Source organism: Uranotaenia lowii, chromosome 2 (genome assembly GCF_029784155.1).
Source record: "Uranotaenia lowii strain MFRU-FL chromosome 2, ASM2978415v1, whole genome shotgun sequence".
NCBI classification, from domain to species: domain Eukaryota; kingdom Metazoa; phylum Arthropoda; class Insecta; order Diptera; family Culicidae; genus Uranotaenia; species Uranotaenia lowii.
Genome location: NC_073692.1, coordinates 378478734 through 378506447, shown reverse-complemented (window position 1 = coordinate 378506447; position 27714 = coordinate 378478734). Strand labels below are relative to the sequence as shown.

The 27714-nt window shown below is 35.9% G+C and overlaps 1 protein-coding gene and 1 long non-coding RNA gene across 2 annotated transcripts in view; both read left to right on the top strand.

Moving 5' to 3' along the window:
- Window positions 1-1982: 1982 nt before the first annotated feature.
- Window positions 1983-27714, top strand: part of LOC129747060 (lamin Dm0-like) — a 38274-nt gene continuing 12542 nt past the window's right edge. Inside the window, exon 1 of the mRNA XM_055741074.1 lies at window positions 1983-2781. Coding sequence (XP_055597049.1) covers window positions 2372-2781 — 410 coding nt within the window. The 5' untranslated portion in view covers window positions 1983-2371. The remainder of the gene's footprint in view (window positions 2782-27714) is intronic.
- On the top strand, window positions 6861-7532 carry LOC129747061 (uncharacterized). The gene is made up of 3 exons (XR_008737438.1): window positions 6861-7093; window positions 7168-7299; window positions 7364-7532. It is a non-coding gene; the product is annotated as an uncharacterized LOC129747061 (long non-coding RNA).

Sequence of the window (27714 nt, the reverse complement as noted above, 5' to 3'; positions counted from 1 at the left end):
GCAAGGAGTACTGGACTAGCAAAACACTATATTTAAAGAAAACTATGACGCATTAACAGGCAACTCCGAAAGGAAGGCCGCAAGAAAAGTCGACCTGAAAACACTCGCGCCTGGAAAACCATAAGAAAAGGTGGTTAGGAATGCTGGCTTAGAACGCCAGTAAGCTAAACGACCGCGAAAAAAGGTGCCTTAAAGCCAGGTCTACAAAGCGCGCCTAGGATAACCTGTCAAAAAATGGCCTAAAAAATATGCCCTTGAAATGCTGCTAGAAAAACGTCTTGGAAAATGCGTGCCTGGAAGACCGCAAAAGGACAAAAGTGCTAAAAACCGTTGAAATTGAGCGCCTGAAAGGCCGCAAAAAACCATGATGAGTAAGTTGGCTTGGGAAAAAAGGAAGGTCGCGTTGGATGATAGCAACTGAGAAAATTGTTTACCATATGAAAATGCGACCCAGGAAGGCCGCATGAGAAGGCGGCTTGGAAATGGGGAGATATGTTGTGGTGTCGTTACAAAATATTCCTCAAGGGCCTATCGATTTGATAGATTTTAGATTTTTAAAAACAATCTCATTCAACTCGGAATTTTCTTCTTTTAATAACATATATTCGTCAATTTTGATTTCGAAAATAAAATTTCAATATACAATTATATTAACAAAAATACGATCACTATACCTTATCGCATTTTGTTATATACCCTCTCACTTGTTTACGTCAATATTGAATTGCTCATCGTTACCGCACCGATGAATGGTGCGCTGCGATCGTGCGAAGGAATACCTGCTAACATTAAACAGCATAAAAGCACTCGAATCAAATTCCAACGGCACGCCGCCCGGTAACATAAATGTCAAAAACATTTTATTGAGCGCCTTCGTCGAGTTCTCACGGCTCTCACAAACTTTTGCACTCTCATTCTCTTTCTCTCGAAAGGTATTTTCGAGCAGTTATTTTACACCGAAAAAAAACTGCAGTCAAAAGCTAGTTTTTCTTTTACGCTTCATACTTTTTTAAGGTTCTATAATAATCCATAACTAAGGTTTTTTTTTAAACAAGCGTGGAAATAGAGGGCAATTATGGGAAAAAATAATTTGTCAAATTTGGGTTTTTTTTATTACTTCTATATAAATTCTATCTTTAATTATTTTTATCATTTTTATCATTTTTGCCATTTTTTCAGTTTTGTTATTTTTAGTATTTTAGCATTTTTAAGCATTTTTTTATTTTGGTCAGTTTTGTTATTTTTGCAAATTTGGCCTTTTTTCCCATTGCTTATGTTTTTGCGAATGTTTATGGTTAAAAAAAACTACCTCACAGAAAAAAAGGTTGGGCTCAAAAATCTTTGAAATGTGGTTTTGCTAGTAGCGATAAGTGACTCGTCCATCATTCCTTAATAACACGTTCTTAAATATTCCATAACAAAATTAATGGTTTATCCGGGAAGTCCTCGATTGGAATAAGGAGTAAATTTCCGAAAGCTGGTTTATGCCGAAATATTATTGAAAGTTCTTGAAGTTTAACACACTGTTATAAAAAATATTCTGGTTCTATTTTCGCAAATCTATTTACGTCTTTTACACCTGAAATGTTACACGTGTTTTTTTTTTAAATAATTCTTCGTTTGAAACGGCTCATACGTTTAAGTTTTAAGGAGCCACACTTTTGTTTTTTACAATCATTTTTTTAGCCTAGCACATGTTACACGTGTTGATAAAAGTAATTTTCAACAATAAACCAAATAAAAAAATGTATTAAAAAACTTTAAATCGAAAATTTTGAATCCGGGATTTACTCAGTGCAGGTTCAGATTAGTGAAGACACACTTATTCGAGCAGTTCCGGTCACTCAAGAAGAGAGGCAGCATAAAATTCGAGTGCTTTTCTCTCCCTGCGTGCTTTCGTTCATATTTTCCTCTCTCGAAAAGCATGAATCGAGGCGTGGGTTTCTCTTGAACTCCGTCGCCTTCATCATTCGTTAAGTACAGTTTCTTCGCGGCGGTTGTGCGTGTGTGAACTCTCACCGATTTGAATTTTTACTTTCAAACCGCAGCGTTCAAAAGTGATTTATCCGGTGGAATTTCGGGTACGACTGGTTAACGGTGCTTCAATTGACCGAGAAGGTATGAATTTAGTTTGTTTAAAGTGTTGAAAATAGTGGAAAAGTTGATTTTTCATCACCGTCTGGGGGAAGCGCGGCTGCAAGTCTGAAATCATACAGGAAGAAAAAGCAAAACCTTGACAGGAAATAAGAAGAAGGCGTATTATTTTTGTGTGGCCTCCATTCTCAAAAAAAGTTGGCCGTTCGGTGTTTGAGCGCGCTTGAGTTGTGTTTGTGAAAAAGTTACATCAGTGAGATAAACCTACCGCTCCTAAATGTCTCAGAAGTCGAAAAGATCCGGCGTTTCGACGCCAGTGCCGGTATCGGCCAGTACCCCGGTTCAGGGAGCTGGCAGTTCCGGAATCCACCATGGCCGCCCTTCGAGTCCATTGAGCCCAACCCGGTTCAGTCGGCTGCAGGAGAAAACAGATTTGCAGAATCTGAACGACCGGTTGGCATGTTACATTGATAGGGTCCGGTTCCTGGAGGCCGAAAACAACCGGCTTACCATGGAAGTGCGCACCTCCCAGGAAACGGTGACCCGGGAGGTTTCCAACATCAAGCAGATGTACGAGCACGAGCTGTCCGACGCACGGAAATTGCTGGACGAAACGGCCCGGGAGAAGGCCAAGCTCGAGATCGATGCCAAGCGGATATGGGAGGAGAATGACGATCTGAAGAAGAAGTAAGTAGTGTTGCTTCCCAATGTTCATGTATTTATTTTCTACTGTTGTTTTTGTACGGTTTCAGTAGAGTTTGGTCGCTTTCCCCACCTCCGAGATCGTGGGGGACAAGTACTCGAATTAGATTCTAGCCAGGGTGATCAGATAAGATACTATAGAAAAATTTCTATCCATTTGATTATTCTCTTTAAAAAAACATGTACAAGCCTAACTATAGTAAGAGCAGACAGTTTTTTTTGTTAGTTTGCTTTGGCATCATTTGCCAAATCAGAATGTCTAAACTATGGGACTTATTAAGCATCACCATGTCCTCCATAGCAGAGTTTGGAATAGTTAGGATGCTATTGGGGACAGATCTAATATTCAAAAATTTACTTGGCATCGCAACTTTTATATATCCTTAACCTTAGCTCCGGTTATTTATCCCGGTATTAAGCACTTCAAAAAATAAATTCATAAAAATCGCTTAAAGTTAACCTTCGTAGAAATCCTTACGCCATATGTTTACATTACGAATATCACGTTATCTAAATTATTCCTACCCGGGCGAACGTCACCGTTCCGAATCATCAAACTATACTTTGTAAAAAAGGTGACATCACCATTTGTTTGCATACGGAGCCACTCAGCGACGACCGATTCCACATTATCCCCAAGTCCCCAAGTTTCTTTTCAAATACACATGCTGCTTGTTAGGAGGAGATAGGCAGTAAGCCAATGCGTGACACAATCGGACAGCAGCTCTCATATTTCTCACACCGAAAGAAATCCCGTCGTCGTCAGTGTGGCTTCACGTGTTTGAAATATTCTCCCCGCACACACCGGCTTCTCCGTATTGCACAGTTTATTGTTTATCATTCCAAACATTACTGCTGACGGTTGGTGAAGAAAAATCTTATTCTGTATACATCCCGGGGAACAGCGAAGCGATCACACACAAAAAAACTGACATTCAAATAAAAGTCGTAAACTGTGCAACGTCTCGGTGTGCTGTTGTATCAACCCCAGCACTTTTTGGGGTAAATACATAACGCGTCGTCCGCTCTGGGCAGTTGGAATGGACATATTTTGAGTTGAGGATTTTTTTTCTGCTGCTGTGTTTCCTATAGTTGCCTGACGTCACCCGCTGACGAAATCTCCTCAATCAGTTGTGACCGGTTCTGTCGCCTGCTTCATTCATAGTAGGTATGTCCCCATCCGATGAAGGACTTGCACGCCTCTGTAGTTTGAGGGTAACCAGTTCATAGAAATGTCTATTGAAAGCTGTTTTCTTAACTTACAGTTCCCTTTCAAGATTGAGCGTTGATCGTCCTTATCTACATTTTAATTTGTTTGAAAAGATATCATTTCTGTGAAATGAACACAGAACTTGGAAAATGTTTCGTAGAATGAGATGAAAAATTCTTTTCCCTTACTCAATGAGTCCAGAACAAATTTCAATTTTTTTTTACCTCTCGGAGTTGGAACATCGCGATGGGGATAATAAAAAAAATGCGAAAAAAACAAATAAATTAGAATAAATTGTACGAAAGTTTGTATGCAAGATTATTATATTATCATTGCAATAAACCTCTATGAATTAAGTATTTTTTTTATCGAAAAATTCAATAAAAATAAAAAAAACAAAAAGGTTAAATAACTCCTATCTTCCAACATTTGGTTTTTGTTCAATTTCAATTTCAAACTTTATTTATTTCCCCCTTTGGGTTTTTCAATTTCAAAGGTTTTTTAAAATGATAATAGTTTTCTTATGTTTCTCCACTATCAATGAGCCTTATCCGTTCCTTCCATACAGCTTTTAAATGTCCAGAAATGCAATAAAGAATAATAGACTAAAAATATTTAATCGGCTATAACGGCATAAACAAACTAAAAAAATGACGTAAAACATTGAAATGGATTAAAAACTTAAAATATTCACGTGATTTACGAGACTTGAAAATTGTGTGACTTAATATACTTAAGAGACTCAATTGCTACATATTTAAAAAAAAAAGTCTGCCATCGTGAATTCTACGAATAATCAAACAAAATAATGCACCTCAGAATTGATCAAAATGGATTTGCACCTCAGAATTTTTCGACGAAAATAATATGAAATGAGTCTCATGACCCACTGCTAACATCTTTCTTTTCGCGTCTCATGTCTAACTTCTCACGCCTCGTTTTTCACTTTTCAAGTCTCACGCCTCACTTTTTATGTCTCACGTTTCACGTTTAGCTTCTCATTTCTAACACTTTACCTCTCACTTTCCATGTCTCAAGTCTCACTTCTCACATTTCTCACGTCTCACTGCTAACGTCTCATATTTTATTTCTGACGTCTCGCTTCCTTGGTCTCACGTACCACGTCTCAGGTCTCAGATCTTGCGCAGGTCTCAAGTCTCATGTATCATATCTATGTTCTAATATGGCAGGTTTCAGGTCTCAGGCTCCAGATCTTAGATTCTGGTTTCAGGTATCAGGTGTAAGATCTAATGTCTCAGGTCTTAGATTTCAAAGTTTTAGGAGCTTCGTAATTAGCACGGCTTTTACACGGTTATCAGGAAAGGAGAAAAACGCGATTTCAGCTATGTTTCCCAATATTTCTCTAAAACTAAAAATTCATCGACAGTTAAAGTTTATCATTTTACAATGTTTTCTGCGCCAGGGTGGCCAGCGAACCGGGACGAAACCGTAGTTGAAAATGGGACCTGGAAAACCGGGAAAAACCTGAAATTTCAAATGAATACCGGGAAAATTCTTAATGGATTATATTTTCCCCAAACCTATTGAATTCTACATTGGTATCATCATGAATGAGGTCCTCAGGATCAGAGGGGTGCCAGTCCAAAATCCTCAATTTCGAGTTAAGTAGTATACCTAACGATTCTTCATGTTTCAATGTACATCATCTGATGCAAAACTCATATTTTTCATAATTTTTTATTTGAACATATTTTTGATTGAATTATAACTGCTCGAATTCGAAAAATATATGAAACATCGAGCACCTTCACAACTCTGAAGCGTGTTTTCTCGAAACTATCATATAGGCATTTGCACTCCTCTGATCCCAAGCGCCTCAAATATTTTTTCTCTCAAAAGCGCTATAAAATCGGAATCTAAATTTCATAGAAAAAATGTGGTATAAAATCAGAAATTTCTTGAAAAATCGTGATATTTCGAGATTTTTTTTTGTGAATTTTCCTAATTTTGACTGTTTTGAATTGGGGTAATAAAAGGAACAATTCTAGCGTAACATTTCAAAAGGGCGAAACTGCCAAATGTAAACAAATCAAGTAAATGGTCATTCCGGATGTACGTAAAGCCCTAAAATAAAAGTGCGGCAGACTGTCACCGCGGAGTTCCAATCGAACTGTCAAAAGTCGTTCCAATCGAGCATAACCATTTTTACCTTTTCAAATTCGTGGGAGGTAATGTAATCTGTGTGACTGAGACTTTAAATTTTTTAATTGAAATTAATCAAGAATGCAGAGAAAATTCATTGGAGCAAAATGGAAAGAAGCACTTCATTTTTATTTTAACAATTGACACAACGGAGAACAAATTAAATAATATTCACTAAACGAAAATCAACTTCACAATCTGCAACACAGTTGCACATCAACAAGAAGTCATGCGAATGTTTACGTTATTGGCAGTGTTGAAAGATTTTAGAAGCTTTTTCAGTGCTACCAAATCGATGAGAAATTGAGTCTGCCGCACTTTTATTTCAGGGCTTTAGATGTACGTGGTTGCACTTTACCTAATTAACGCGGTTTCATCTTAAAATTACTTAAAACTTTCAAAAAATTAATAAAATTCAATTGGGCGAAACTTCCTGTTGATGCATTTTCGTTGGAACGTGAAGTTACGTCTATTCAAAATGGAGTGAATTTTTCTATTCGTGTAGAGCCAAAAGGCGTAACTGAGTTGACTGTGTGTGACAAAACGGCTTAATTAGTTTTTGCGTGTAGGACCAATGGGCGAAACTTCAAAACCAAAACAAAAACTGCCGATCAATTGGGCGAAACTTGCAGACGTACACGGACAAAAGCAAACAACCCACTGTACTACCCACTACTGGGTTGATTGGCATTTAGCCCAAAGTACGTAGTTTTGGGTGGGTGAAATTAATGTACTGAGCGGTTAATCCACATTAACTCAAAATAAGTTTAAAGTACCCACTACATTGTCCGACATTTTGTTTAAACTTTTGAGACGCGAGTGAATTATTTTGCGAAGGAAAAGTTGATTTTTCTACGCGGTTCGTCGTCCTTCCTCGACTCCTTTGGCACAAGATGACGGTAAAACATCGGGAAAAAGATTTGGGTATGTTATTTCATTTTATTTTTTCATTGAAGTGTCACATAACTATAATTTTTTTAATTTTTCATCTGGTGAAGCTTCCTCGGCCGGAGGAGTGCCTGAATTTGCTGCCAGAAAAAAAAACACCAACAGGAGCTGTTACTGCAGATTTCGCTGCTATCAATATCAGAGTATTCGGTAGAAAAACCAGATTTTAGTCATATAAGCAGGTGAGTCATTTTTCATCATTCAATTTTGCCAACATTTTTCATGAAATGTTTTCTTTCCTCCCAGATCCATCAAAAACACCGAAAACCGTGCCGTCCGGGCATTCCTGACGTGGAATTGCTCAGGGTCAGGGGCAAAGAGGGACCGAGTCGATTGGGATACCATCATTATGAAACAGAAAGATAAGGAATATGACGGGAATTGTGCAAAGTTAAGTGAAACAGTGAAAATTGTAATGAGAGCAAATAAAAAGGTTTATAAAATTTCAATGTATTACCGTGAAATTTCAACATTTCTCTCAATATTACCATCCGGAATTCATATTTGAGTTTCTTTAACTAATTTTCCTGATTTGGTACTTAAAAAATCATTTCACTGCATTTTTATGATTTTTTTTTCCGATTTTTCCCAAAATTTGCCAAGTAAGTCATTTTCACCCACTGGTACCTTAAAGCGCAACTACACAGCAAAAAATTTCTAAAAGTACACGGAATCTAATACACGAGTGATCTATTTTTTCTTGAGTGTAATTACAAAAGGATGGAATTTTAAACTTCTTTCGATGTAATATCAGTCTATTTTCCAAAATTGAATAGAAATAAACTGTTTTTATTTAATTTTACATTGCATCATGCAAAAATCAACCGGTCAATGAAATTTATTTCACAAGCAGTGTAAAGTTATATCTGTTTGATTTAAAATTGAATGCAAATATTTAAATTGTGCCTTTTTATATTTCAAGTATAGTTTGCGCGTCGGGCACAAAGTAAACAAGTCGAAAAATTATTCGGAAACGAGTCATTCAAAGGCGTAGCTATACAGGAGCACTTTAAGAGGCTTAGTAGTAAGTATATAAGACGTGAAATGAAGAATATGGTTGAAACTGATTAGTTTTCTCTTCATTACAGCAAGGTCAGATTTTTCGCAGCGGCTGATATCCGGCCAGTGATTATCCGGAGAAACTTTTGTCAGAACAATTCAAGTGTGCAGGATGCTGACCGAAAAATTATGATTTCCGGAACCATTCGAGGATGCTGATCATGCTGATTCGAAAAACCTCTCCGTGCTGGGAGTCATCGGATGCAACAACAATTCCAGCCTGACGCTTTCCGAATGGTGTTTTTTATGTTAAGTTTTGGAAATAAATGTGAATTAAAAATGATACATGCGGCGTATTTATTCAAGACAAAAGCAAAACCCTTAATATGTAGAAAAATATCAATATTTATGATAATAAATTTTAAAATTTACATCCCTGTGTATTTTTACACGAGCTTTTGTGATCCAATCTAGTGCATTGATTTCGATCTAAATTTACACGCCTCAAAAATTACATCCTCGAAAAAAATACACCGTGATAGAATTTTACATCAAAATCGATGTTCCGTTTTCGTGCATCGTTTTCGATCTAAATTTACACGAATTTTTCTTGCTGTGTACCTACTTTTAGGTTGTTGTGCTTTAACCTACTAGTAAGTTCCTGCACTGAAGTGGCGATTTACGTCAAAAGTACCTAAAGTGGGTCGTTTTTTCTGTCCGTGTAACTGGAATCGAAAACAAAAAAAGGCGAAATTCGAAAATCTCTGAAATCGAGTGAAAAAAGTTAAAGATTTTGATAACCATTTGATTTTGTTGAACAAAATGTGGTCGTTTTTTAAATAGGATTTGATTAGATATTCCGAAATTTCAAACGCGTTTTCTCGTTTCGAGCTAACTGCTAGTTTCGCCCTTATGAAATGTTACGCTAGAATTTATCAAAAATCACAATATTCAGTACACATGTTTACCTACCATAACCATGTTTCAAGTTTTCACAAAAAAAAATCTAAAAAAATCAATGTTTTCTGGTTTGTGTTACATGTCAGAAATTATTAAAAAAAATGGTCTAAAAATGAAATTCAAATTATTCATTACGTCGTATGAAACGTTTTAAGAATTCACAGAAAACTGCAAAAAAACTTTTGATTACACAGTGTGGATGAAATCGATGATTTCATTTCAGTCTGGACATAATATTCTATATGTGAAATAAAATTTTTAAAGTTGTTTTGATAACTTTTGTAGCAGTTTTCTGTGAATTCTTAAGAAGTTTCGTACGACGTAAGGAAAGCTTACGCGAGATATTTGTTTTTCAATACTTTAATTTAAAATTATTCCATTCAAACCTATTAGTTAAGATTTACTCACGATGAGTTTTGAACCAAAAAGAAATTTTTAGACCTTGGGTCTAAAATTGACTCAGTCTGATGCCTGCCTTGTAGTACCATGTGATAAACTTAAATTTTTTGTTGCCAGGAGCTCATAAATCCTTATAAAAAGCTGTTTTTAAATTGACAAATTGCTCATTCAACACGATTGCTCGTGTTGGCCGATTTCATCACGTTCACCGTGGTGAAATTGGCTAACGCGCCGTTGTACTGAAGCGGAGATTGCAGATTCAAGTCCTGCCGGTGAAGCGTTATATCTTTTCGAAAAATTCATAAATTAATAATAAAAATAATAAAAATTGGGATTTTTCCGATTTCTTTTGTTCACCCCTTTGGTGATTTTTGAGGGTCAAAAACCGATTGTTTTTTTGTCCGTCTAGCTGAAATTTTGCACAGGTCAATCTACAAAATGTATATGGTCAGTTTCGAAATTCGACATGACCCATCATTCAATACATATGTATAACACACATCAGACAACTTTAAAACGGCTGCTTCTCGGTATTCTAATGCCATATTCGTTTTCATCTGGTGGAAAGATGGTTGTGCACCAACTGCTGTCATCTTCATATAAAAAAAACGTTTTGACAGCACTTGGTGCACTACCGGTGCACCACCAGGATGAAAACGAATATGGCATAAGTGAAAGTGTGGCAGCTGATTTCACAACACACTTATAGAGGTGACGTCATGGAGCAAACAAGAATACTCCATTCCGTTTACAAATACCGGTTGTGAAACTTGACAAGTTTGTGATATTTTCTCGGGTAAAATAACTATTTTTAACAATAATGTTCTATAAAAGCACTAGCTTAAAATTTGACAATTGATTTTACTTTAATTATTTATTTTCATAGTATACCGTCGATTTTACTTTAAATCATTTGTGAAACCGAGAAATGCTGCCTAAGAACTCCCCCGCGAGCCGATTCTATTACAACGAGCGTCCAAGGTCCGGTCCCATTACGATCCAAAGAAATAAATCCATTAACCAAACGCACTTGAACTGGACAAGTTAATGGCCGCTTGATCGATGAATTATATCGACGACGCTGCTGCGAGGTGCAAACCGGGTGAATGTAAACACACCAACAAGCGCTAAATTTCAAGCTTATCTTGCTTTAGAAGCTCTCTTCCGTTTGCCCACAGACGTTGAGTTTTTTTAACCGTTTGTATTACTACACACAGATAAGCTGCCCGATTGACCTAAACCATGATTCGTCATCAAAGCGATGGCGGCAATGTAACGGCCTTGCTCAGGTTCGAGGGAATATTTTATGTGTTTATTTGATTATAAATGAACTCATCGTGTATAATTTCCGCGCTTATCTAAACACATTAGAACGCTTAAATTCAGTATAATTTACAGGTGCCCTTCGCTGGATGGGAAAAACATATTTGCTTTACTTTGATTTGACCACCCGAGGAAGGTGAAACCTGTCAAATACTCTCTTAACCTTTCCGAGCACCTGCGGAAGTAATATGAGAAAAGGTAGAAAAAAAAACGATTTATTTGATTCATCACCGGGCTAAGCTAAGCCCTCGTTCCAGCTTGGGTAGAAACCACATGTTTGAACGAGAATTTACGCGTGATGTCATCCTGATATTTTCAGCTTTCCGATGAAAGATCTCAACCGATCAAGCTTGTGGGAGCCAGCTCGATGTTGTTGGTAGTGTTTTTGATCGTTTTGATGGCTGTCAGTGACGTCATCATTGGGAACGAATGTAAATATCCGATTCGGCCAGGCAACTTCAAAAGTAGTTCAGGGAACATTTATGCCACCTTCTAGATTTTTTTTTTACATAAGAACTAAATTTACCAATACCACTCTTTATCTGATTTCAAGCTGGTACAATATTTCGAATCGGCTCTCTTGCCCATAAATAACACAAATTACTTTACAACCAACCCCGGCAGAATGATTTGCTTGAATGGTTACTTTACGACACCACAAGCTGACAATGTCAGTTGAGTCAGTCGATCCTTTTTGAGAGGGCAATTAAAATACCTAATACTTATACATATGTTAACGCCTAGCCAGGGTCGGTAAAATTTCATAAAAGCCAAACTGCAAAGTGAAATAGACAAGGACGAAATCTACATCTCGAGGAAATGTAATTCCGGAAGTACCTCATACGCTTACGGTACTAGGTGCTTTCTTTAAAAGCGTTCTGAATCGGTAGGGGAGAATGAGGACACTTGATCCCTCAGCTATATCTCGTAACTGGAATCTCTAACAAAATCTAATGTTCTAGAAATTGTGCCAAATGGAACGAAATAACAGTGATGTTACCTTAGAAAATTAAAAAAAAATAAAAATTTCAGAGTTATAACGGCGTGTTCGTAAATTGATTTGTTTGGGTGATGCATCGATTTGTTTGGTAGATGTCAAATCACCTTCCAATGCTTTTGCATACAGTTTGTTTAATTTACGAACGCCAGCATCGATAGAAAAAATCACTTCGATAGAACAAATCAATTTACGAACACGCCGTTATACTTTTGATGAAAAATTTAACAAGATTGACTTAAAGATCTTTTTTCATCATATTCAAATGTTTCCAACATGAACATTTTTTATCAAAAATATTTATTCAGGGTTGCTAGCGAACCGGGAAAACCGGGAAAAACTTTGGAATTTCATCACGTCACCGGGAAACCGGGAAAAAACCGGGAATTTCGGCACCTCACCGGGAAAATTGACATTTTTTAAATTTTTTCACGAAGTTTCCAAAATATCTTAGAATTATTTCAAAATTTAGGAGTATTTTTTAGAGTCTCGATATATGTAGACTTATCTCACAAACGCTTATTTTCGTTCGTTAATAAAATAAGCGTTTATGTTATCACTTTTTTAACTAATTGCGGAGAAATATGAGTTATCTAATTTTTTCGCTCTCCTCAAGTGTGCTACATTTACAAGCATAACTCAAATGATATTAATTTAATAATGAAAATATTATTGACAAAACTTAACTTTTTTTTTCTCATTTGAAGAGGTTTCTAACTTAACCAGGTTCTCTTATAGAGCGTCAGCAACATACAAATGAATTAAAGTGATCTAGAAATTCAACTGTATTTGATAAAAATCCACCTGAAACCAGTTGATGCATCAGTTCGAAGTTTTCTGAGTAAGTTTCAATATGGTACAAAATTGTTATTTTCTCTAATATCCTTGGTATAGTCAGGAAAACGACTCTAGCTTATTATAGAGGTATTACACTATCACTTGAAGAGGTTTGGTTTTGCAAAGCTTGAGACTTGATGTTTTCTCTCACAATAGAGGTTTCTCGCACATCCAGGTTCGGCTGTACCAGTTTCATTTTCGACGTAAAATTATTCAGTGTTCGATATACATATTTCATAAAATTATTTTATGCAAAAACCAAATAATTTGGCAGCGTGAGACGTTTTTAAGCAGAGTTACACCTCTTTTTCATCAGAAAAAAAATATTGGTGTTTCAATGTTGTTGTTGTTGTGTATTTCGTTTGAATTGACCTGAGGAAGGAAGCATTACATCGCAAGTGTTAAGTTTTTAATTCATTATACGTTGAGCTTGCTTGCTTGAAGTTTCAGAAATCTAAGGTCTTAACCCTGATAAAAAATAATATCTTAAACTCAAACAATTAAACCTCAGCCCTGTTTTATACACGGTTTCTCTATTTTCACGAATCTTTAGTTCAAATGACTATTACTATAGTTATTCATTGTTTTGTTTGACATGTCTTTGGATTTGTACAAAAGAATATAACTGGATTTAGAAAATAACTAAATATTTTCATGCAATCTGGTGATTTTAAGTTTTGTAATACAAATCCCCATTCAAGTTGATTTTATAGTATGTTTCGATGTATTGTTACCATATTTCTATTTAAATTATACTTTTTTTTCTAGAACTCTATAGAAATTCTAGAAAATTTATATTGGCTGAAAAGTACAACATTATGGTTTCAAGATCAATTTAACTGGACTTTTTTTTTGCAAAATTGTTGAAATTGTGGAGCAATACGACGAATAGATGCCCAGTTCGTTAGATTTGTTTTAAAAAATCATGAAAACCTGTAAATTTGAAACGAAAAGACTACGTGTTACAAGACGCCGAAGTGTTCACCATGATTTCTTATCGGTTAACAAGTTTTGGGATACAATTATTAGAAATTTGAAGCCGTTTATATTGATTTTGTTTAATCGCCATGATTTTAAATAAAAAGCGAGTATAAAAAATATCGGAAAAATCATCATTTAATACCGTGAAAAAACCTGGAAAAAACCGGGAAAAACTTTGGAATTTCAAAACGAAAAATCGCTAGCAACCCTGTTTATTCCAATATGCCAATCGTTGAGGAATGATATGAAGTTCATAATGCCATCCAATGATTGCCTGGTTTGAAAGACTTTTAAGATTTATTTTGTATAAAACAAAAATTTTCGCCTGCAAGTATGCTATGACTATAGGGTTGTAGACAAACTTTTGCAATTCTCTAAGATTTTAAAATTAACTCTAGAATTCTCTATATCTAAGACTTGAAAACTGACAAATCAAAAATAATATGGCCAGAAAAGTCAATCTACCTTTTATCTTTCGACTTGCTTGATTTAATAGAAAGTTGAAGCGTCTCTAAATGAAGGATCAGGTCTTCTTTAACTAGAAAAAAAAATAACATTTTTTCGCTTTGCGAAAATGCTTCTTTCTAATTTATGTAGGTACGGGATCAAGTATCGTTCTGATTTTTCGAGCATTGATCTGTAGAAGATGGCGAGTTCCTATTTTTTGCCGAAAAAAATATGATGAAATAAAAAAAAAAATTAGATCAACCATCCCCATTCTCCCCTACCAGTTTAAATTTAAGTGCTGCCCTAGTTGAATCGCCTTGACCGGACAGCCAGCCAACCATCATCACGCGATGGAAGATTCTTATCAATCATGGTCGCGGTGCTACTCATTTATTTCAATGTAAGCCCCTTCTCTGTGGGGCTTTCTTTCTGTTTACCTGTGAGTTGCGGTTCTATTTTAAACTTTGTGGCAATGAAAAGAAATGCCGATTCATTCCTTTGTAAATGGCAACTTTGAAAGCTTTATTTTTTAAGGGATCGAATTACAAATGTTGCGAAACTTGATTAATCAGATATTTTTTTACAATAAATGGAACGTGGCAAATGAAAACTGTCACATAAAAACGCAATATTAAAAATTATCTCTACGGTTGTTCTACAATTATTCCATGATAATAGCACTGACCACACTGATATTACACTTAGAACAAAAATCCGATCATTTTCTGTCTAAATTTGCCATTGACAAATATTATCGGTATTGCGAATCTTGCTAAATTTGTAATAAAACGATTACGTTACAAATATCCTGTTTGCAGAATTCGTCAATACAGGATGCTCTATTCTGATATACTTGTAAATCAACGATGAATTTAAACTTTAGGTAGGATTTAAGATTCCTAGAGCATTAGTGTGATGTAATTTTATTCGAATTATTGATTTTCAAAAAACAAGCCCTTTTGAAAATTAACACATAACCATGAAAGGTTCCAAGTGAATTGAAATTATTAGAGATTTCAAAAAGATTTCAAAATTTTCAAATGCGTTTTTCTCGAAACGTTATTTATGAAGATACACCAAGCTTGCCAAAATTCCCGGTTTTAACCGGGTTTCCCTAATTTTTTTTATACAAAATTCTGGAAAAGGTCGGGTTGACCGGATTTCTTTGAAAAAAAAAACCCGGATTTTGCTCCGATTTTTTCAACTTATTTGTCAAATCGAATAAATCAAAAAACAAATTTTGCTGTATTGTTTATTGATGCGTCCAAAACGAAATTTTTTGAGAAAGTTTAAAAAAATAATCATGAAAGGTTTTTTAGAAGCCAAAAATCCGATTTAAAATCTGCTAATAAGTTTTGATGAAAATATTTTTTCTAGTTTTTTTTATTTAGTTATTCCTGGGTTTTGATCAAATTTGCCCGGATTGCTGGTCAACAATTTTTAAATCCTATGCCCGAATTTGCTGAAAAAACTCTTGCAACCTTAAGTTACACCCTTCTTAAATGTTGCTACTGAAATCTTTTTTTATATTTATTCAAAAATATTAGAGAAACGAAATTCATCAAAAGTGAATATTGTTCAGATGCTTTGCATAAAAGGCTATGAAAAGCTTCTGATTATTTTTTCATGCTTACACTTTTATACAAAGCATAGTTGCTGAATTCACAGGAAATTTTATTATTTTACAGAATTTTGAGCAAATATGCATTAAATAATCTGTGTCATAGATCATTTCGGGTATCCTTTCAAAAATTTCCTCATGAAGATTCGATTTCCATCTGAATTTAATGGCCATGTTATGATCTTGGTGGTTTTTCAAAGCGCATATTAAAATGATCTTGTTCCGTTTCGTTTGACGTTGTTTATTTGAAGATTACTGAAAAACAACTTCTGTAATTCAGAAATCGATTAAAAAATTTGAATTTATCAATTATGAATAACAGGAGGTAATCTATGAAGGTTTTTAATAATCCTGCACGCAGAATTTTTTTTATTTCAAAGGAAAGTGTCGCAAAAACAAAGGATTTTTTCCTTTGATTTTGGGATAAATAAAAATTTCTTTGGTTCAAGGACATTTTCCTTTGTTTCAAAGAATTTTTCTTTTGAAAAATCTTTGAATCAAAATCTTAATGCTTTGAAACAAAAAACAGTTTCATTTGATGCAAAGTTGTTTTCGTTTGCTACAATGTAATTGAGATTTAGATTTAAAAGGATTGGTTCATTGAACCATTTTCTTTTTATTCCAATTGGAAGAAATATTTTCTGTTGTTCCTATGTTCCTATTAGGAATTTTGAATAATAAAAAGAAACAAATTCAGATTCAAATTCTTGCGAGGTCCGGCCAAAACATTACTGGACGGTCGTGGGCACGAATAAACGGCAGAATCCGTTTCTGTAGGCACTCTTTTTTGTAGACTTCTGATGTCATTGTCTTGTCAGTGAGAAAGACTTTGGTTTTCTGTCCACAACTGCATATCCCCTGCCAAATCATGTACTTGCGGGCGAATTTATCCGCAAACACGAACTTAAATTTTGCAGGTACATCCCCCCGAGCCGTCGCCAAATAAAATTTTTGACCTGGGATTTGCCCAAAGTCCATCAGAATACATCCGTCGAACTTGGTCAGCACTTGGTTCTACAGCTTTCGAGCACGGATTCTGGCCACATTGTTCTGCTTCAGCGTCCGATTTGGCTGTTTGCTGGCTCGGAATGACCTTATTCCTTCCCGGAGACGAATTCGTCGCACAGTACTGTGAGCGGCCTGGAACTTATTGGCCTAATCGCGGTCTGAAAGATTGGGATTCCTCTTGACGGCCTTGATGACTTTCCCACGCAGTTTCCGGTCGACAGTTCCACTCCGAAGCTTCGAATGCGGCTTCCGAGTCGTCGTCAATGTTTCCTTGTACTGCTTGATAACACGCCATACGGTATTTCTGGGCATTTTAAGCTGTTTAGCTAGCTTCGATGCCGACAACAATGGATTTTCAAGAAAACTGTGCACAATTTAATCTCTCCGTTCGGCTTCCATGGCGGTTGTTTACAAAATGCTATCGTTTGGTGTTATGACATAAATACATGGTGAAAGGTAATGAATTTCCCGACACGTGGGTGAAAAAAGTTTCCAAATTCGTCCACTAGGAGCGCCACAATGAGCAAAAGAATTTGTTCCAATATTAAATGAAGCAGACTTTAAAGGTGTTCATTTTCAGTGATTTTTAGGATTCATTTTTTTTGCTGTGTACTCAAAATCCAGTGCAAAGTTGTATTTAAGTGCAAGAAAATCTGAAAAAATTGCAAATTGACAAAAAGTTCGAAAAACAGCTACCTTCGAAAAATTCGTCAAAAATCCTGTTTTCGGTATTTTGACAATATAAAAAAGCAAAAATGTGCCAAATTACGTTAATTTTTCAATCCTCTTTCAAAATTTATCTGGTGTGACTTAAACAATTTTAACGGTTCGTTGATTGAAAAGTACATTTTTACACTTCTTTACCTTTTTTTGCGCTTTGAAATTTTTAAAAGCATGACCACTAACATGCTTTTAAAAAATTTCAAAAAAAAAAATCCTTCTAGTGCAACGTATAGCTTCTAACTTCAGCTTTCTTGGACACTAATTTTTTTATGAGTTTTCCGTAGCTAATCATCAGTATTTTTCTCAAAGCATGTTTTTTTGGATTTTTTTTTCTTAGACTTTGAATAACGGAAAACTGAAGTGTTGTAGGTGAATAATGTCTTAGCATACGAGGTTTCCAAAACTGTAAGTTTTGTAAAAATCGGTTAAGAAACAAGAGAGATATAGCGGTTTTAAGCAAGGAGTGTCAAATTGACACTCAAGGTCTGATTAGGAAGTTTTTTTTTCCTAGGCTTTCATGATGCGTCTATAAAAAAGTAATGATGCAAAATAAAAGATTTCAAGAACTCTTTGAAGGTCCTCGAGGATTTTTTTATTTAGATGCACCCGTATAAAGTTACATGCCGCCAAACTTCCAATAGTGTCATATTGACACTCAAGAGCGGATTAGGGTTAAGTAAACAAACGGTGATTAACCTCTTCATAAAAGTTTCATTATGTAATTTATTTTTCCATCCCCAAAAACGCAACCAAAAGTGACGTTTTTAATAAAAGTATCTAAAAGTGAGCTTAATTGTTCTATAGTTGTCTCAAATTTGATTACCGGCTTCTAAACGATTATTGTCGTCTAAGATTCGGTGCTACATAAGTTAAAAGAGGGAAGTTAAAAATTTAACAATATTAATAACAAACGCTGAAGGATGTCTTTCATCAAAAATAATTCTTGTCTTCCGTCATCAGCGTCATGAATGAATCATTGAATAAACACTCTACATAATTTTCGGCAATCAGTCAAGCACTTAGCAGCAGCAGCAGCAACGGGAATACCCTTCTTTTTGTTTTTGTTGAACCAACCAACAAAACGCATCTGCTTCCATTCTTCTTAATCGAATTGATCTACACCCACCGATCTTTGCCGTTAGGCTGAAGGCTAATGTGTGAAATGTTGAAAGGGATGCCAAAGTATTTTTCTTTCGACAAAAAGAGAACTGAAATTTTAAATAAAAGAACCCTAAAAGTAACGAACAAGAAACTAAAATCTGGCATCTCGGAAATTGTTAGGGAGTGCCCGATTGAAACGCACCATGGTTTGCTGTCGTAAAAGTAGGTATCAAAATAAAGCAACAAAAAAGACAGGAACAGACCACTCTACTGGTGATCATAGTAGAAATCGAGGGGGATTTCGTTCTTTCGTTCCTCCTGATGCAGGTTTTTAATTGTTGAAATTTCCCGCGTTTTGGACGGCGCGTGGCGTCTTTCAGTACACCATTTCGTTAGAGAGTTAACTTATTGAGTTGGAGTTAGTTAGACGATGGCTTCCATGGGATGAAAATTTGCTGGCTATAGAGTCTTCACTGAAACCCAGTCACAACATTCCACTATTTATATGACGAAGCTAAGTTCTTGGAACCAGTTTTATTTGTCGTATGGTTTTATGACCATACAAAAATAAATCGGAAGCGACTGATCTACAAAACAAGTGAATAAACCGTTGTCGGTTTCAACAGTTAAGATTATTTGGAGTAGTATTCAAATTTTTTATTATTCAACTTCTGAACTATTCTCTTCTAGCTGTGGAGCGGTTTTTATTTAACACAAAATTGAACACGAAAACCTTTAAATCCGTTATGAGCAAGTGTTGCAAATAATACCATCTCGACAGCTCCAACTATTCCAAAGGGGAATTAGTCATTCAACGACATTCCCCAACGACAACATCGTAGAAAGCTAAGAATGGAGAGAAGTGTGCACTCATGAATCGTCCCTGTATGGAACCGCGAAGTGAAATAAAAAGCAGCAAAAAACAATCCCGCGTCTAATCAATGTATTACGTTTTGCCGGCCGGCTGCCGGTCGGCATTTTTGCATCGTCAAGTTGCCAACTGTCAGACGGGGGCAACTCAGTGGAACACATATTAGTGTTTGCTGGTGGTATATTACTATGGACGGGGCCACTTTTCTAATACTAAAACATATGCAAAGAAAATAACCGTCATTTTTCGACTAATACTGAGTCAATTTAATTTTTTATTTATTAGCTCAATAATAATAAAAGGATTTGTCGCAGTCTGTAGACGCTTGATCGTCTAATTTTATCAGTGCACCATTATAGACTGGTCCATAACAATGAAAATCCTTATTTTTGATGCAACACCCCCCAGATTGGTGCCATTAGGTGAAAAAATGACCTACTGAAAGTTTCAGCGCAATTGGTTGAAGCACGACCTGGCGCAATCGACGGCGAATTTGTATGGAGATTCTCGCAAAGTTTATGAAAATACGAATTTGGTACATAGATTTTTGCCAACATGAAAATCATTTGAAATTTACACGCATTTCAAGAAGCAAACAGAGCTCGCGCATACATTTAGCATACCTACTTAAAGAAAAGAATTTTATTTATTTCACTGTCTTAAAAGTTTTTTTTTTCTCTAGCTTAGCTGTTCTGGTTAGTCAAAAAATTAAATGAAACAAAGACACAAATTCATTCAAGATTTTATTTTTATTAAAGCAAGACGGTTGCATCTATGCTATGTGATTAATCTTCTGGGAATATGTGTTTCAATAAAATGTTCTTCTTTCCGGCGATCCGACTCGGCGAACTCCGATTTTCTTTCGAAGGTTCCGTTTTGCCGGATGAATATACTTTTGCATCCTCTCGGATATCAACGCTGCATTTTTCGTGTCCTTCTGTAATATCTGTAACATAGATTCATGATGAAAACTAGCACAATAAAATGAAATATAATGCAAAATTTACCTTTCTGTTCCTATTTCCAAGTATTGCGCACGAAACAAAACTCATCACTCAATGAAAACACAACTTAACCTCAATAAACGGGATCGAAAAGTAGTTACCTTTTTTTCAAGGTGAATTGGTGAAACTAAAAAAAACAAAATTTTAGTCAGCTTTCAACAGCAGGTCGTATTTGCTACATAGAATGTTTCAAGAAAATCGCTGTTGAAGTTTCGTCAACGTGTTATAACACATTCGTCATGTAGCATAATGGAAAAATATCTAAATACTTATTCGCATTGCCTTCAAGCTAGAAGTAAGAAATTTTAAACAATGGGATGCAAAAATGATATTTACTGGAAAATTACTCATTTTGAGTTGTCTAGAATGAGTACTGCTGGTTAAGACCGATCGTCAAGAATGTTCCTATTTGAATCCGATTACCGTTCGAGAAGTGCAAAAATTTATTCCAAAGCTGTTAGATATATTGACTGCCTCAGTAGTACAAAAATAAAGGAAGTGAAATTTTGCCCTGTCAATAGTAACTCTGAATTATTTTTTTATTATTAAGTTTTATTAGTGACACTTTACCATCTTCGTGGCATTCGTGTCATCCTGATTTAATTACACTAGTTTACAGCATTTTTGAACTCAGTAAACTGAAGGTCATTTCTAATGAGAAATCGGGCGCTGAATCCGAAAATGAAATTCAAAAAAATCTCAGTAGAACCGTTATTGAGTTATGCTCCAAATATGAAATTTCGGAAAAATTAAAAAAGTTCTTGTACCTAGATTAAAATATCTCGGACGGCATAACAGTAATTTGAAACCCCTCTTTTGCATATTGAAGGTGAATAAATTTTCTATCAATCATCTGGTTACTGTTTTTGCGTTTGACCAACAGTATTGTTGATATTAGTGACTTTATGAGAAAAAAAATTATAAAAACGCATTTTTTTAGAGAAAATTTTGTTTAAACGAAAGTTTTAGACTTGATGGTAGCATTTAAAAAATCTTATTTTCTTTTGCGCTTGAATGTCAATTTAAAACAAAGATTTCAAGTGGTTATTTATCAAAATCGGTTGAAAATTGAAGAAGTTATGGCTACTTTACCATATTAGTATTTTTTGTAGTTTTTCATAATTTAACGAACCGCAGTACACTTATCATAGTATAGGAAGAATGAAACATGATAAATCTCACTCGCTCCAAGTCAAAATTATTTATTTGCTTACCAGAAGGTCACATGCCAAGTTTCAGGAAGATCTGACCATAGGGAGGGGTTGTTTGAGTCTCAAACGTGAATAAAATTTTGAGGTATTTTGCCCGGAAGTAACGAAAAATACTGGTTTTTCATCAATAACTTCTTACATCACTAGCTGATTGTTTTTTTATCGTTGATTTGCTTAAAGCCTAAGTTGAGACAAATATTTCACCCGAAGACTGTAACTCGATTGGATTTGAAACAGAAAAGTTATTGCGGTTCAAAGATTGTATTTTGGTCAAAAATTCTCGTATAAAACGCAATGCGTAAAAAGTACTCATTGCGTGATGGACAAAATTTGCGGCCTTTGAACTGCAATAACTTTTTTACTTCATGTCCAATCGTGTTGCAGTCTTCGGGTGAAATATTTGTCTCAACTTAGGCTTTAAAAAAATTAATCATAAAAAAAAAACAATCGACTAGTGATGAAAAAAGTTATTGATGAAAAACCAGTATTTTTTGTTCCTCCCGGGCAGAAAACCTTAAAATTTTATTCACGTTTGAGACTCAAGCAACTCCTCCCTATGGTCAGAGCTTCCTGAAACTTGGCATGTGACCTTCTGGTAAGCAAATAAATAAATTTTTTTCACTAGTAATCACTTATCTCGGTAAATTTTACCTTTTTATTATTTTCCGTGTGTGGCAGCGGGATAAAGAACACTGCCACTGGGATACTGGTCCATTATACTGAGTCGATTTGGGGTCATTTTTGAATTTCTCAAACCCTGGGGTCTCAAAAGCTTCGTTTTGGTCCAAAACTCTTCCATGATTTTTTGCAGAATTTTTAAGACATACCCCTGTTAAACAACTAATAACTTTTTTGTCTAATAAGATTGTTGTTGTTGTTCAGCGGAAATTTTCCTTTGAAGAATTTATAAATTGGTACAAAAACCATTAGTAGGCTCGGTTGCACAGAAGAAACAAAAATGATGTTGATTTTTCAGTACAAAATATTCAATTTTCCCATACAAACCTAAAAGTCCAAATTTACTCATGTAAACGTTACTTAAATATTCTACAAATAATCATGGATGAGTTTTGAACCAAAACGAAGCTTTTGAGACCCCAGGGTTTGAGAAATTAAAAAATTACCCCAAATCGACTCAGTCTACTGGTCCATGTCGTTCGAGGCGACTTATCCAGTACTTCCCATGGAATATATCATATTTCTGTCTATTGGAAATCAATGGGTTTTATCTGGGAGGGGGAGAAAATAGGTCAAGTCCAATTATAGCATGCAGAGTTCAGAAATGTTTCAAGTTCAAAACATTGGAAGCAAATGTTTTGAATCTGAACCAGTTTTGAATTCTTGTTGGTATTTTTGAACTTTTGGACCTATTTTCTCTCGAGAAAAATATGCCAATAGCGAATATGTAATACATGCATTTGTACAAGCTGTATTCTTCCATATTATCTTGTGTTGTCAATTTGAATTATGATTTTTCACATAACTAATCTCTTTGCTTTCCTAGTAACTCCGTTTAATAAAATCTCTTCACATGTTTTCAGGTGTGAATCACTTTTAAAGGGTGATACGGTCAAAATTTGGTCAATATCAACTTGAAGTATTTCTTCCAATTTTGCATTTAAAAAACCTGAACACCCCTCATTTTGAAGGTGTGTGTGTAGAATGTTGCTCCTATTTTGATTTTGGAATTCACTCTTCAGTTGTCAAAATGCCGTCCAAGGAAGAAGAGCAGCGTATCAATATTTTGCTCGCGCATCCGGAAAATCCGAGCTACTCGCACGCAAAGCTAGCAAAATCGCTAAAAGTAGCCAAATCAACTGTTACAAATGTAATTAAAGTGTTTGGGGAACGTTTGTCGACAGCCAGGAAGTCTGGATCGGGGGGAAATCGAAAACCGGAAGCCGCTGAGACGAAAAAGAGAGTTGCCGGTAGTTTCAAGCGAAATTCTAACCTCTCTCTCCGAGATGCCGCAAATAAGCTGGGTGTATCGTCTACAACCGAGCATCAAGCCAAAAAACGAGCCGGACTATCGACTTACAAGAAGGTAGTGACTGATGATAAACAAAATACGACGGCCAAAGCGATCCCGGAGGCTGTACACGACGATGCTGACGAAATTTGACTGCGTGGTAATGGACGACGAAACCTACGTCAAAGCCGACTACAAGCAGCTTCCGGGACAAGAGTTTTATACGACAAAGGAAGGGGAAAGGTAGCAGATATTTTCAAGCACATGAAACTGTCAAAGTTCGCGAAGAAATATCTGGTTTGGCAAGCCATCTGTACCTGTGGCTTGAAAAGCAGCATTTTCATAGCCTCCGGGACTGTCAACCAAGAAATTTACGTGAAAGAGTGTTTGAATAAACGTCTGCTGCCTTTCCTGAAGAAACACGGTTGTTCCGTACTGTTTTAGCCGGATTTGGCATCTTGCCATTATGGTAAAAAGGCCATGGAGTGGTACGTCGCCAACAACGTGCAGGTGGTTCCCAAGGACAAGAACCCTCCCAACACGCCAGAGCTCCGCCCAATTGAGAAATACTGGGCTATTGTCAAGCGGAACCTAAAGAAGACCAAAAAAACTGCTAAGGACGAGCAGCAGTTCAAGGCAAATTGGCTTTCTGCGGCGAAGAAGGTGGACATGGTGGCTGTACAAAATCTGATGGCAGGGGTTAAGCGTAAGGCCCGGCAATTCGGATTTGGAAAAGCGGAAGTCTAACTGAATATTTTTCCTGAACTTTATACTAAATAAACTTGAAAAAGAAATTTAATTTAATTTTTTAGATAAACGATTTCACCGATTTACACGCGTTTTCCCTTGACCAAATTTTGACCGTATCACCCTTCAAAATATGTTTTTCCTATCTGTAAAGTTTTCTTATGCTAAATGAAGAGTTATGAAAAATATTTTGTCCATCCTTCATAAGTAATTTTGCCGAATTGTTCGTGAGCCAGGTTTTCGAAACTATTCGATCATACACAACTCTCTTTTTAATTTCATCATCTGAAATTACTTTAAAATAACAAATAACATTGAATTATAAAATTTCAGTTTTGGGTCAACTGATAAAATTTGCATGTTATTTGGTCAATTTGGATTTGATGGTCCACGATTCCCCATAATTTTACAAAATCCATAAAATATTGTTTTTTTTTTAAACAGTCAGAACTTGGAGAAAATAACTTATTAAAAATTTAAAAAAAATTGCCTTATGATGAAAATATAAAAAAACATACCATTTTTTTTTTCATTTTATCTTTTATATTAAAGAAGTTATGGAGCATAGAAAAAAGTGGCCCATGATTCCCCACTCTCCCATACAAAAACAATGGTTTCAAGAAGAAAATTTTGTTTTAGGCTGACCTTCAGACCTATTACTGCAATCACTCAGATGACCAGAAAATCGAGCCAGAACGGTAGGAGATCAAAAAGTACAGATCTATCACCAAGACGTTCGAAAGCACCAGTGATGAAATGGCCAAAACGGATAAACATAAAGCCGTTATGAAAATAGTTTGTTCTATCTTCTGCAAACATGGTCATTAAAATGGGAAAGTTATTTTCTTCGTCGGGGAGGCCACCTTCAGAGATGGTTGGTGAAATAAAAGCCATCGAGAAGTATGTAGTTTGTTCGTCAGAGTTTGTTGATGCCGCACTTATGTTTCGGTGGGATCGTTCCGACCTAAAAATAGACAACCCAAAACGTGGACCATTCCTTGGGCACGATTTATTTGAAGAAGTTCAGCCCTTCGGCTGAGTGGCGGCTCCCCGTTATGTTATGCATGAAATAGCAAAATTTAAAGGTCTCTTCTCTGACTGGACGCTAGACCACGAGGTTCAGTGACCTGGTTTAGGGCGGACGCTTTTCTATGAATGGGATCGTCTGGGATGTTGTTGTTGGTGCTTGACTCACCAAAAGAATGGCGAAAGTAAGTCGCCGTTTTAAAAAAAACAGCGGGGTCTTCCGCTTGGCTGTGATATTCTAACCCGGCGTGAAGGGAGAAAAAGGTCAATGTAAACTACTATAGGACAACCAAACACCCACACAAAAGTTCAAGTTTCGTGTTTGGCTTTCGTGTTGTAATTCTGAAGTTACTCGATCGGGCGCTTTCTCCCCTCATTTTTGAACAGTGAAGTTTTTCGACAATATGTGCAACAACTTCGGTTTACAACGAACGCGTTGCACTGTCGTCATTGGGGGAAAACGAATTGATTGAGCAAGTTTTTCGCTCCCACATAAACGAGATTTTATGACTTTGGCTAGCTGCATACGGGATCGAACCCACATGTCTGTATCCCATGCATCAGTGGTGTTCATTTCCTGAAAACTGCTATACGAGAAACTAACACCAACGAAGTCACTTACCTTCCCGAAGGTTCAGTTTTCACGCGCTTCGCCCAAGATGGGGTCAACATGTTTCTCGCTGCTGAACGTGTTAGTTTGTGATGCTCGCATGTTGTTATTGTTCAAGATAAGTATTGTTATCGCATGTCAGTTAGTCTTTTGTTGATAATTCCATTGTGTTAAATTATTTGATTTTAAGCTTTGATTTATTTATTCTCATTTAACCCAAAATTAAAGGACCTTTTTGAAAGCTTAGTTCTTTTAGAAATGAACAGATACGAATGCGTGTATCCCAAAAACCATTCGTTTGATTAAAATACTTTGTATGAAGGAAATGAAGGTAATCTTATAATAATTCATGAAAAAATTCAAAAAATAATAATCGCTTTTAGTAAGAAAATTCCTACTTTATGCTCGGTACCTTCTGTTCGGGCGGTGAACAAAGTGCGGGTGGACTGTATAAGGTTGGAGTTGGCGTGGGCGTTGGATGATCGGGTCGGAAAATTATTCAGGCGGAGTCGGGTCGGAATGCTTGAATTTCTTCTATCGGAGAGGAAGGTTCCACTTTGGAATGAATAAACTTGTAATTAAACTCAAAACTTTATTACTAAGAGACAAACGAGATTTAGGTGTGAATCGTATAAAATTTTTCTCTAACTGACCGTTATTTTTAACTAGTGTTGCCAGTTAAAATCAGCGGTCATTTTTTGTCGACTTCTTCCGTGCTGGCAGATTGTCAGAAACGGAACACCTTCCATCGGCCGGCGCACACTTTTTCAGTAATGATATTGATCAGTTTTCCAAACTAATACTTTTTCTAATCTGTATTTTAAGTGGCTGCATCCTCTTCCTTCAATTTCTGCTACTTTCCGGTCCAATACTTCTCTTTAAAAAAAACTCTGTTTGATTAAGTGGATATAACTGTTTCGAAATTAACAAAACTTGATTATTTTTGAGCCACTTTAAAGCGTTTTTAATGAAATTTCTGCTGGCAAAATCTGACAATGACGAAGTAAAACGATCATGAGATTGAAATTCATGTATAATCGGTTAGTATAGATCGTTGGTTGTAAAGGGTGCATACAAGATTCCAGTATTTCGATAGCAACTTACTACCTTCTTCAGTGAACGTTTTCGATTGATGAATGTGTATCGTTTCCCCCCCTTATATTGTCCGGGTTAGGTAAGCTACTACTAAGTAGCAAAAACCTCCGAATGCTCGGCAGTTGTGCCGTTGTCTGTTTATTGGGTCTACCTACCCTATTCTGGGTGTTTTCTGGTAGTGCTAAATTATTTTCTACCCGGTTTTGGGCATTGTCAGGTAAATTACAGTTGAATCATTCAACCAAGTAGGCTCATACCACAACAGAGAGAAATTTTTCCACTTTTTTTAAATACCTCTATTCTTTAAGTTTCAGATGGGAAATTACATGTTTTCTCGAATATTATAAAAATAATAAATTACCCAAACCGGTACCATTTCATACATCTTTATTTATTTCTTTGACTTGGAAGTCTTTGACTACTGTCATACAGAATTAATATTAAAACTAACTTATGAATTAGATTGTGATACTATCAACATAAGTTTACATCACGGATTGCATTTTTAAACGTAGATTTAAATAAATTAAAGTCAAATAAGTGCGAGACAACATTCAAAGCTTGACAACATCGGTGTAAGGGGTGATTTTGTCCAAATGCAACTAAATGCTTTTTGGCAACTAAAAAATCAACTGATTACGTAGTTGTCATGCTGGAGCGTAGAGGTA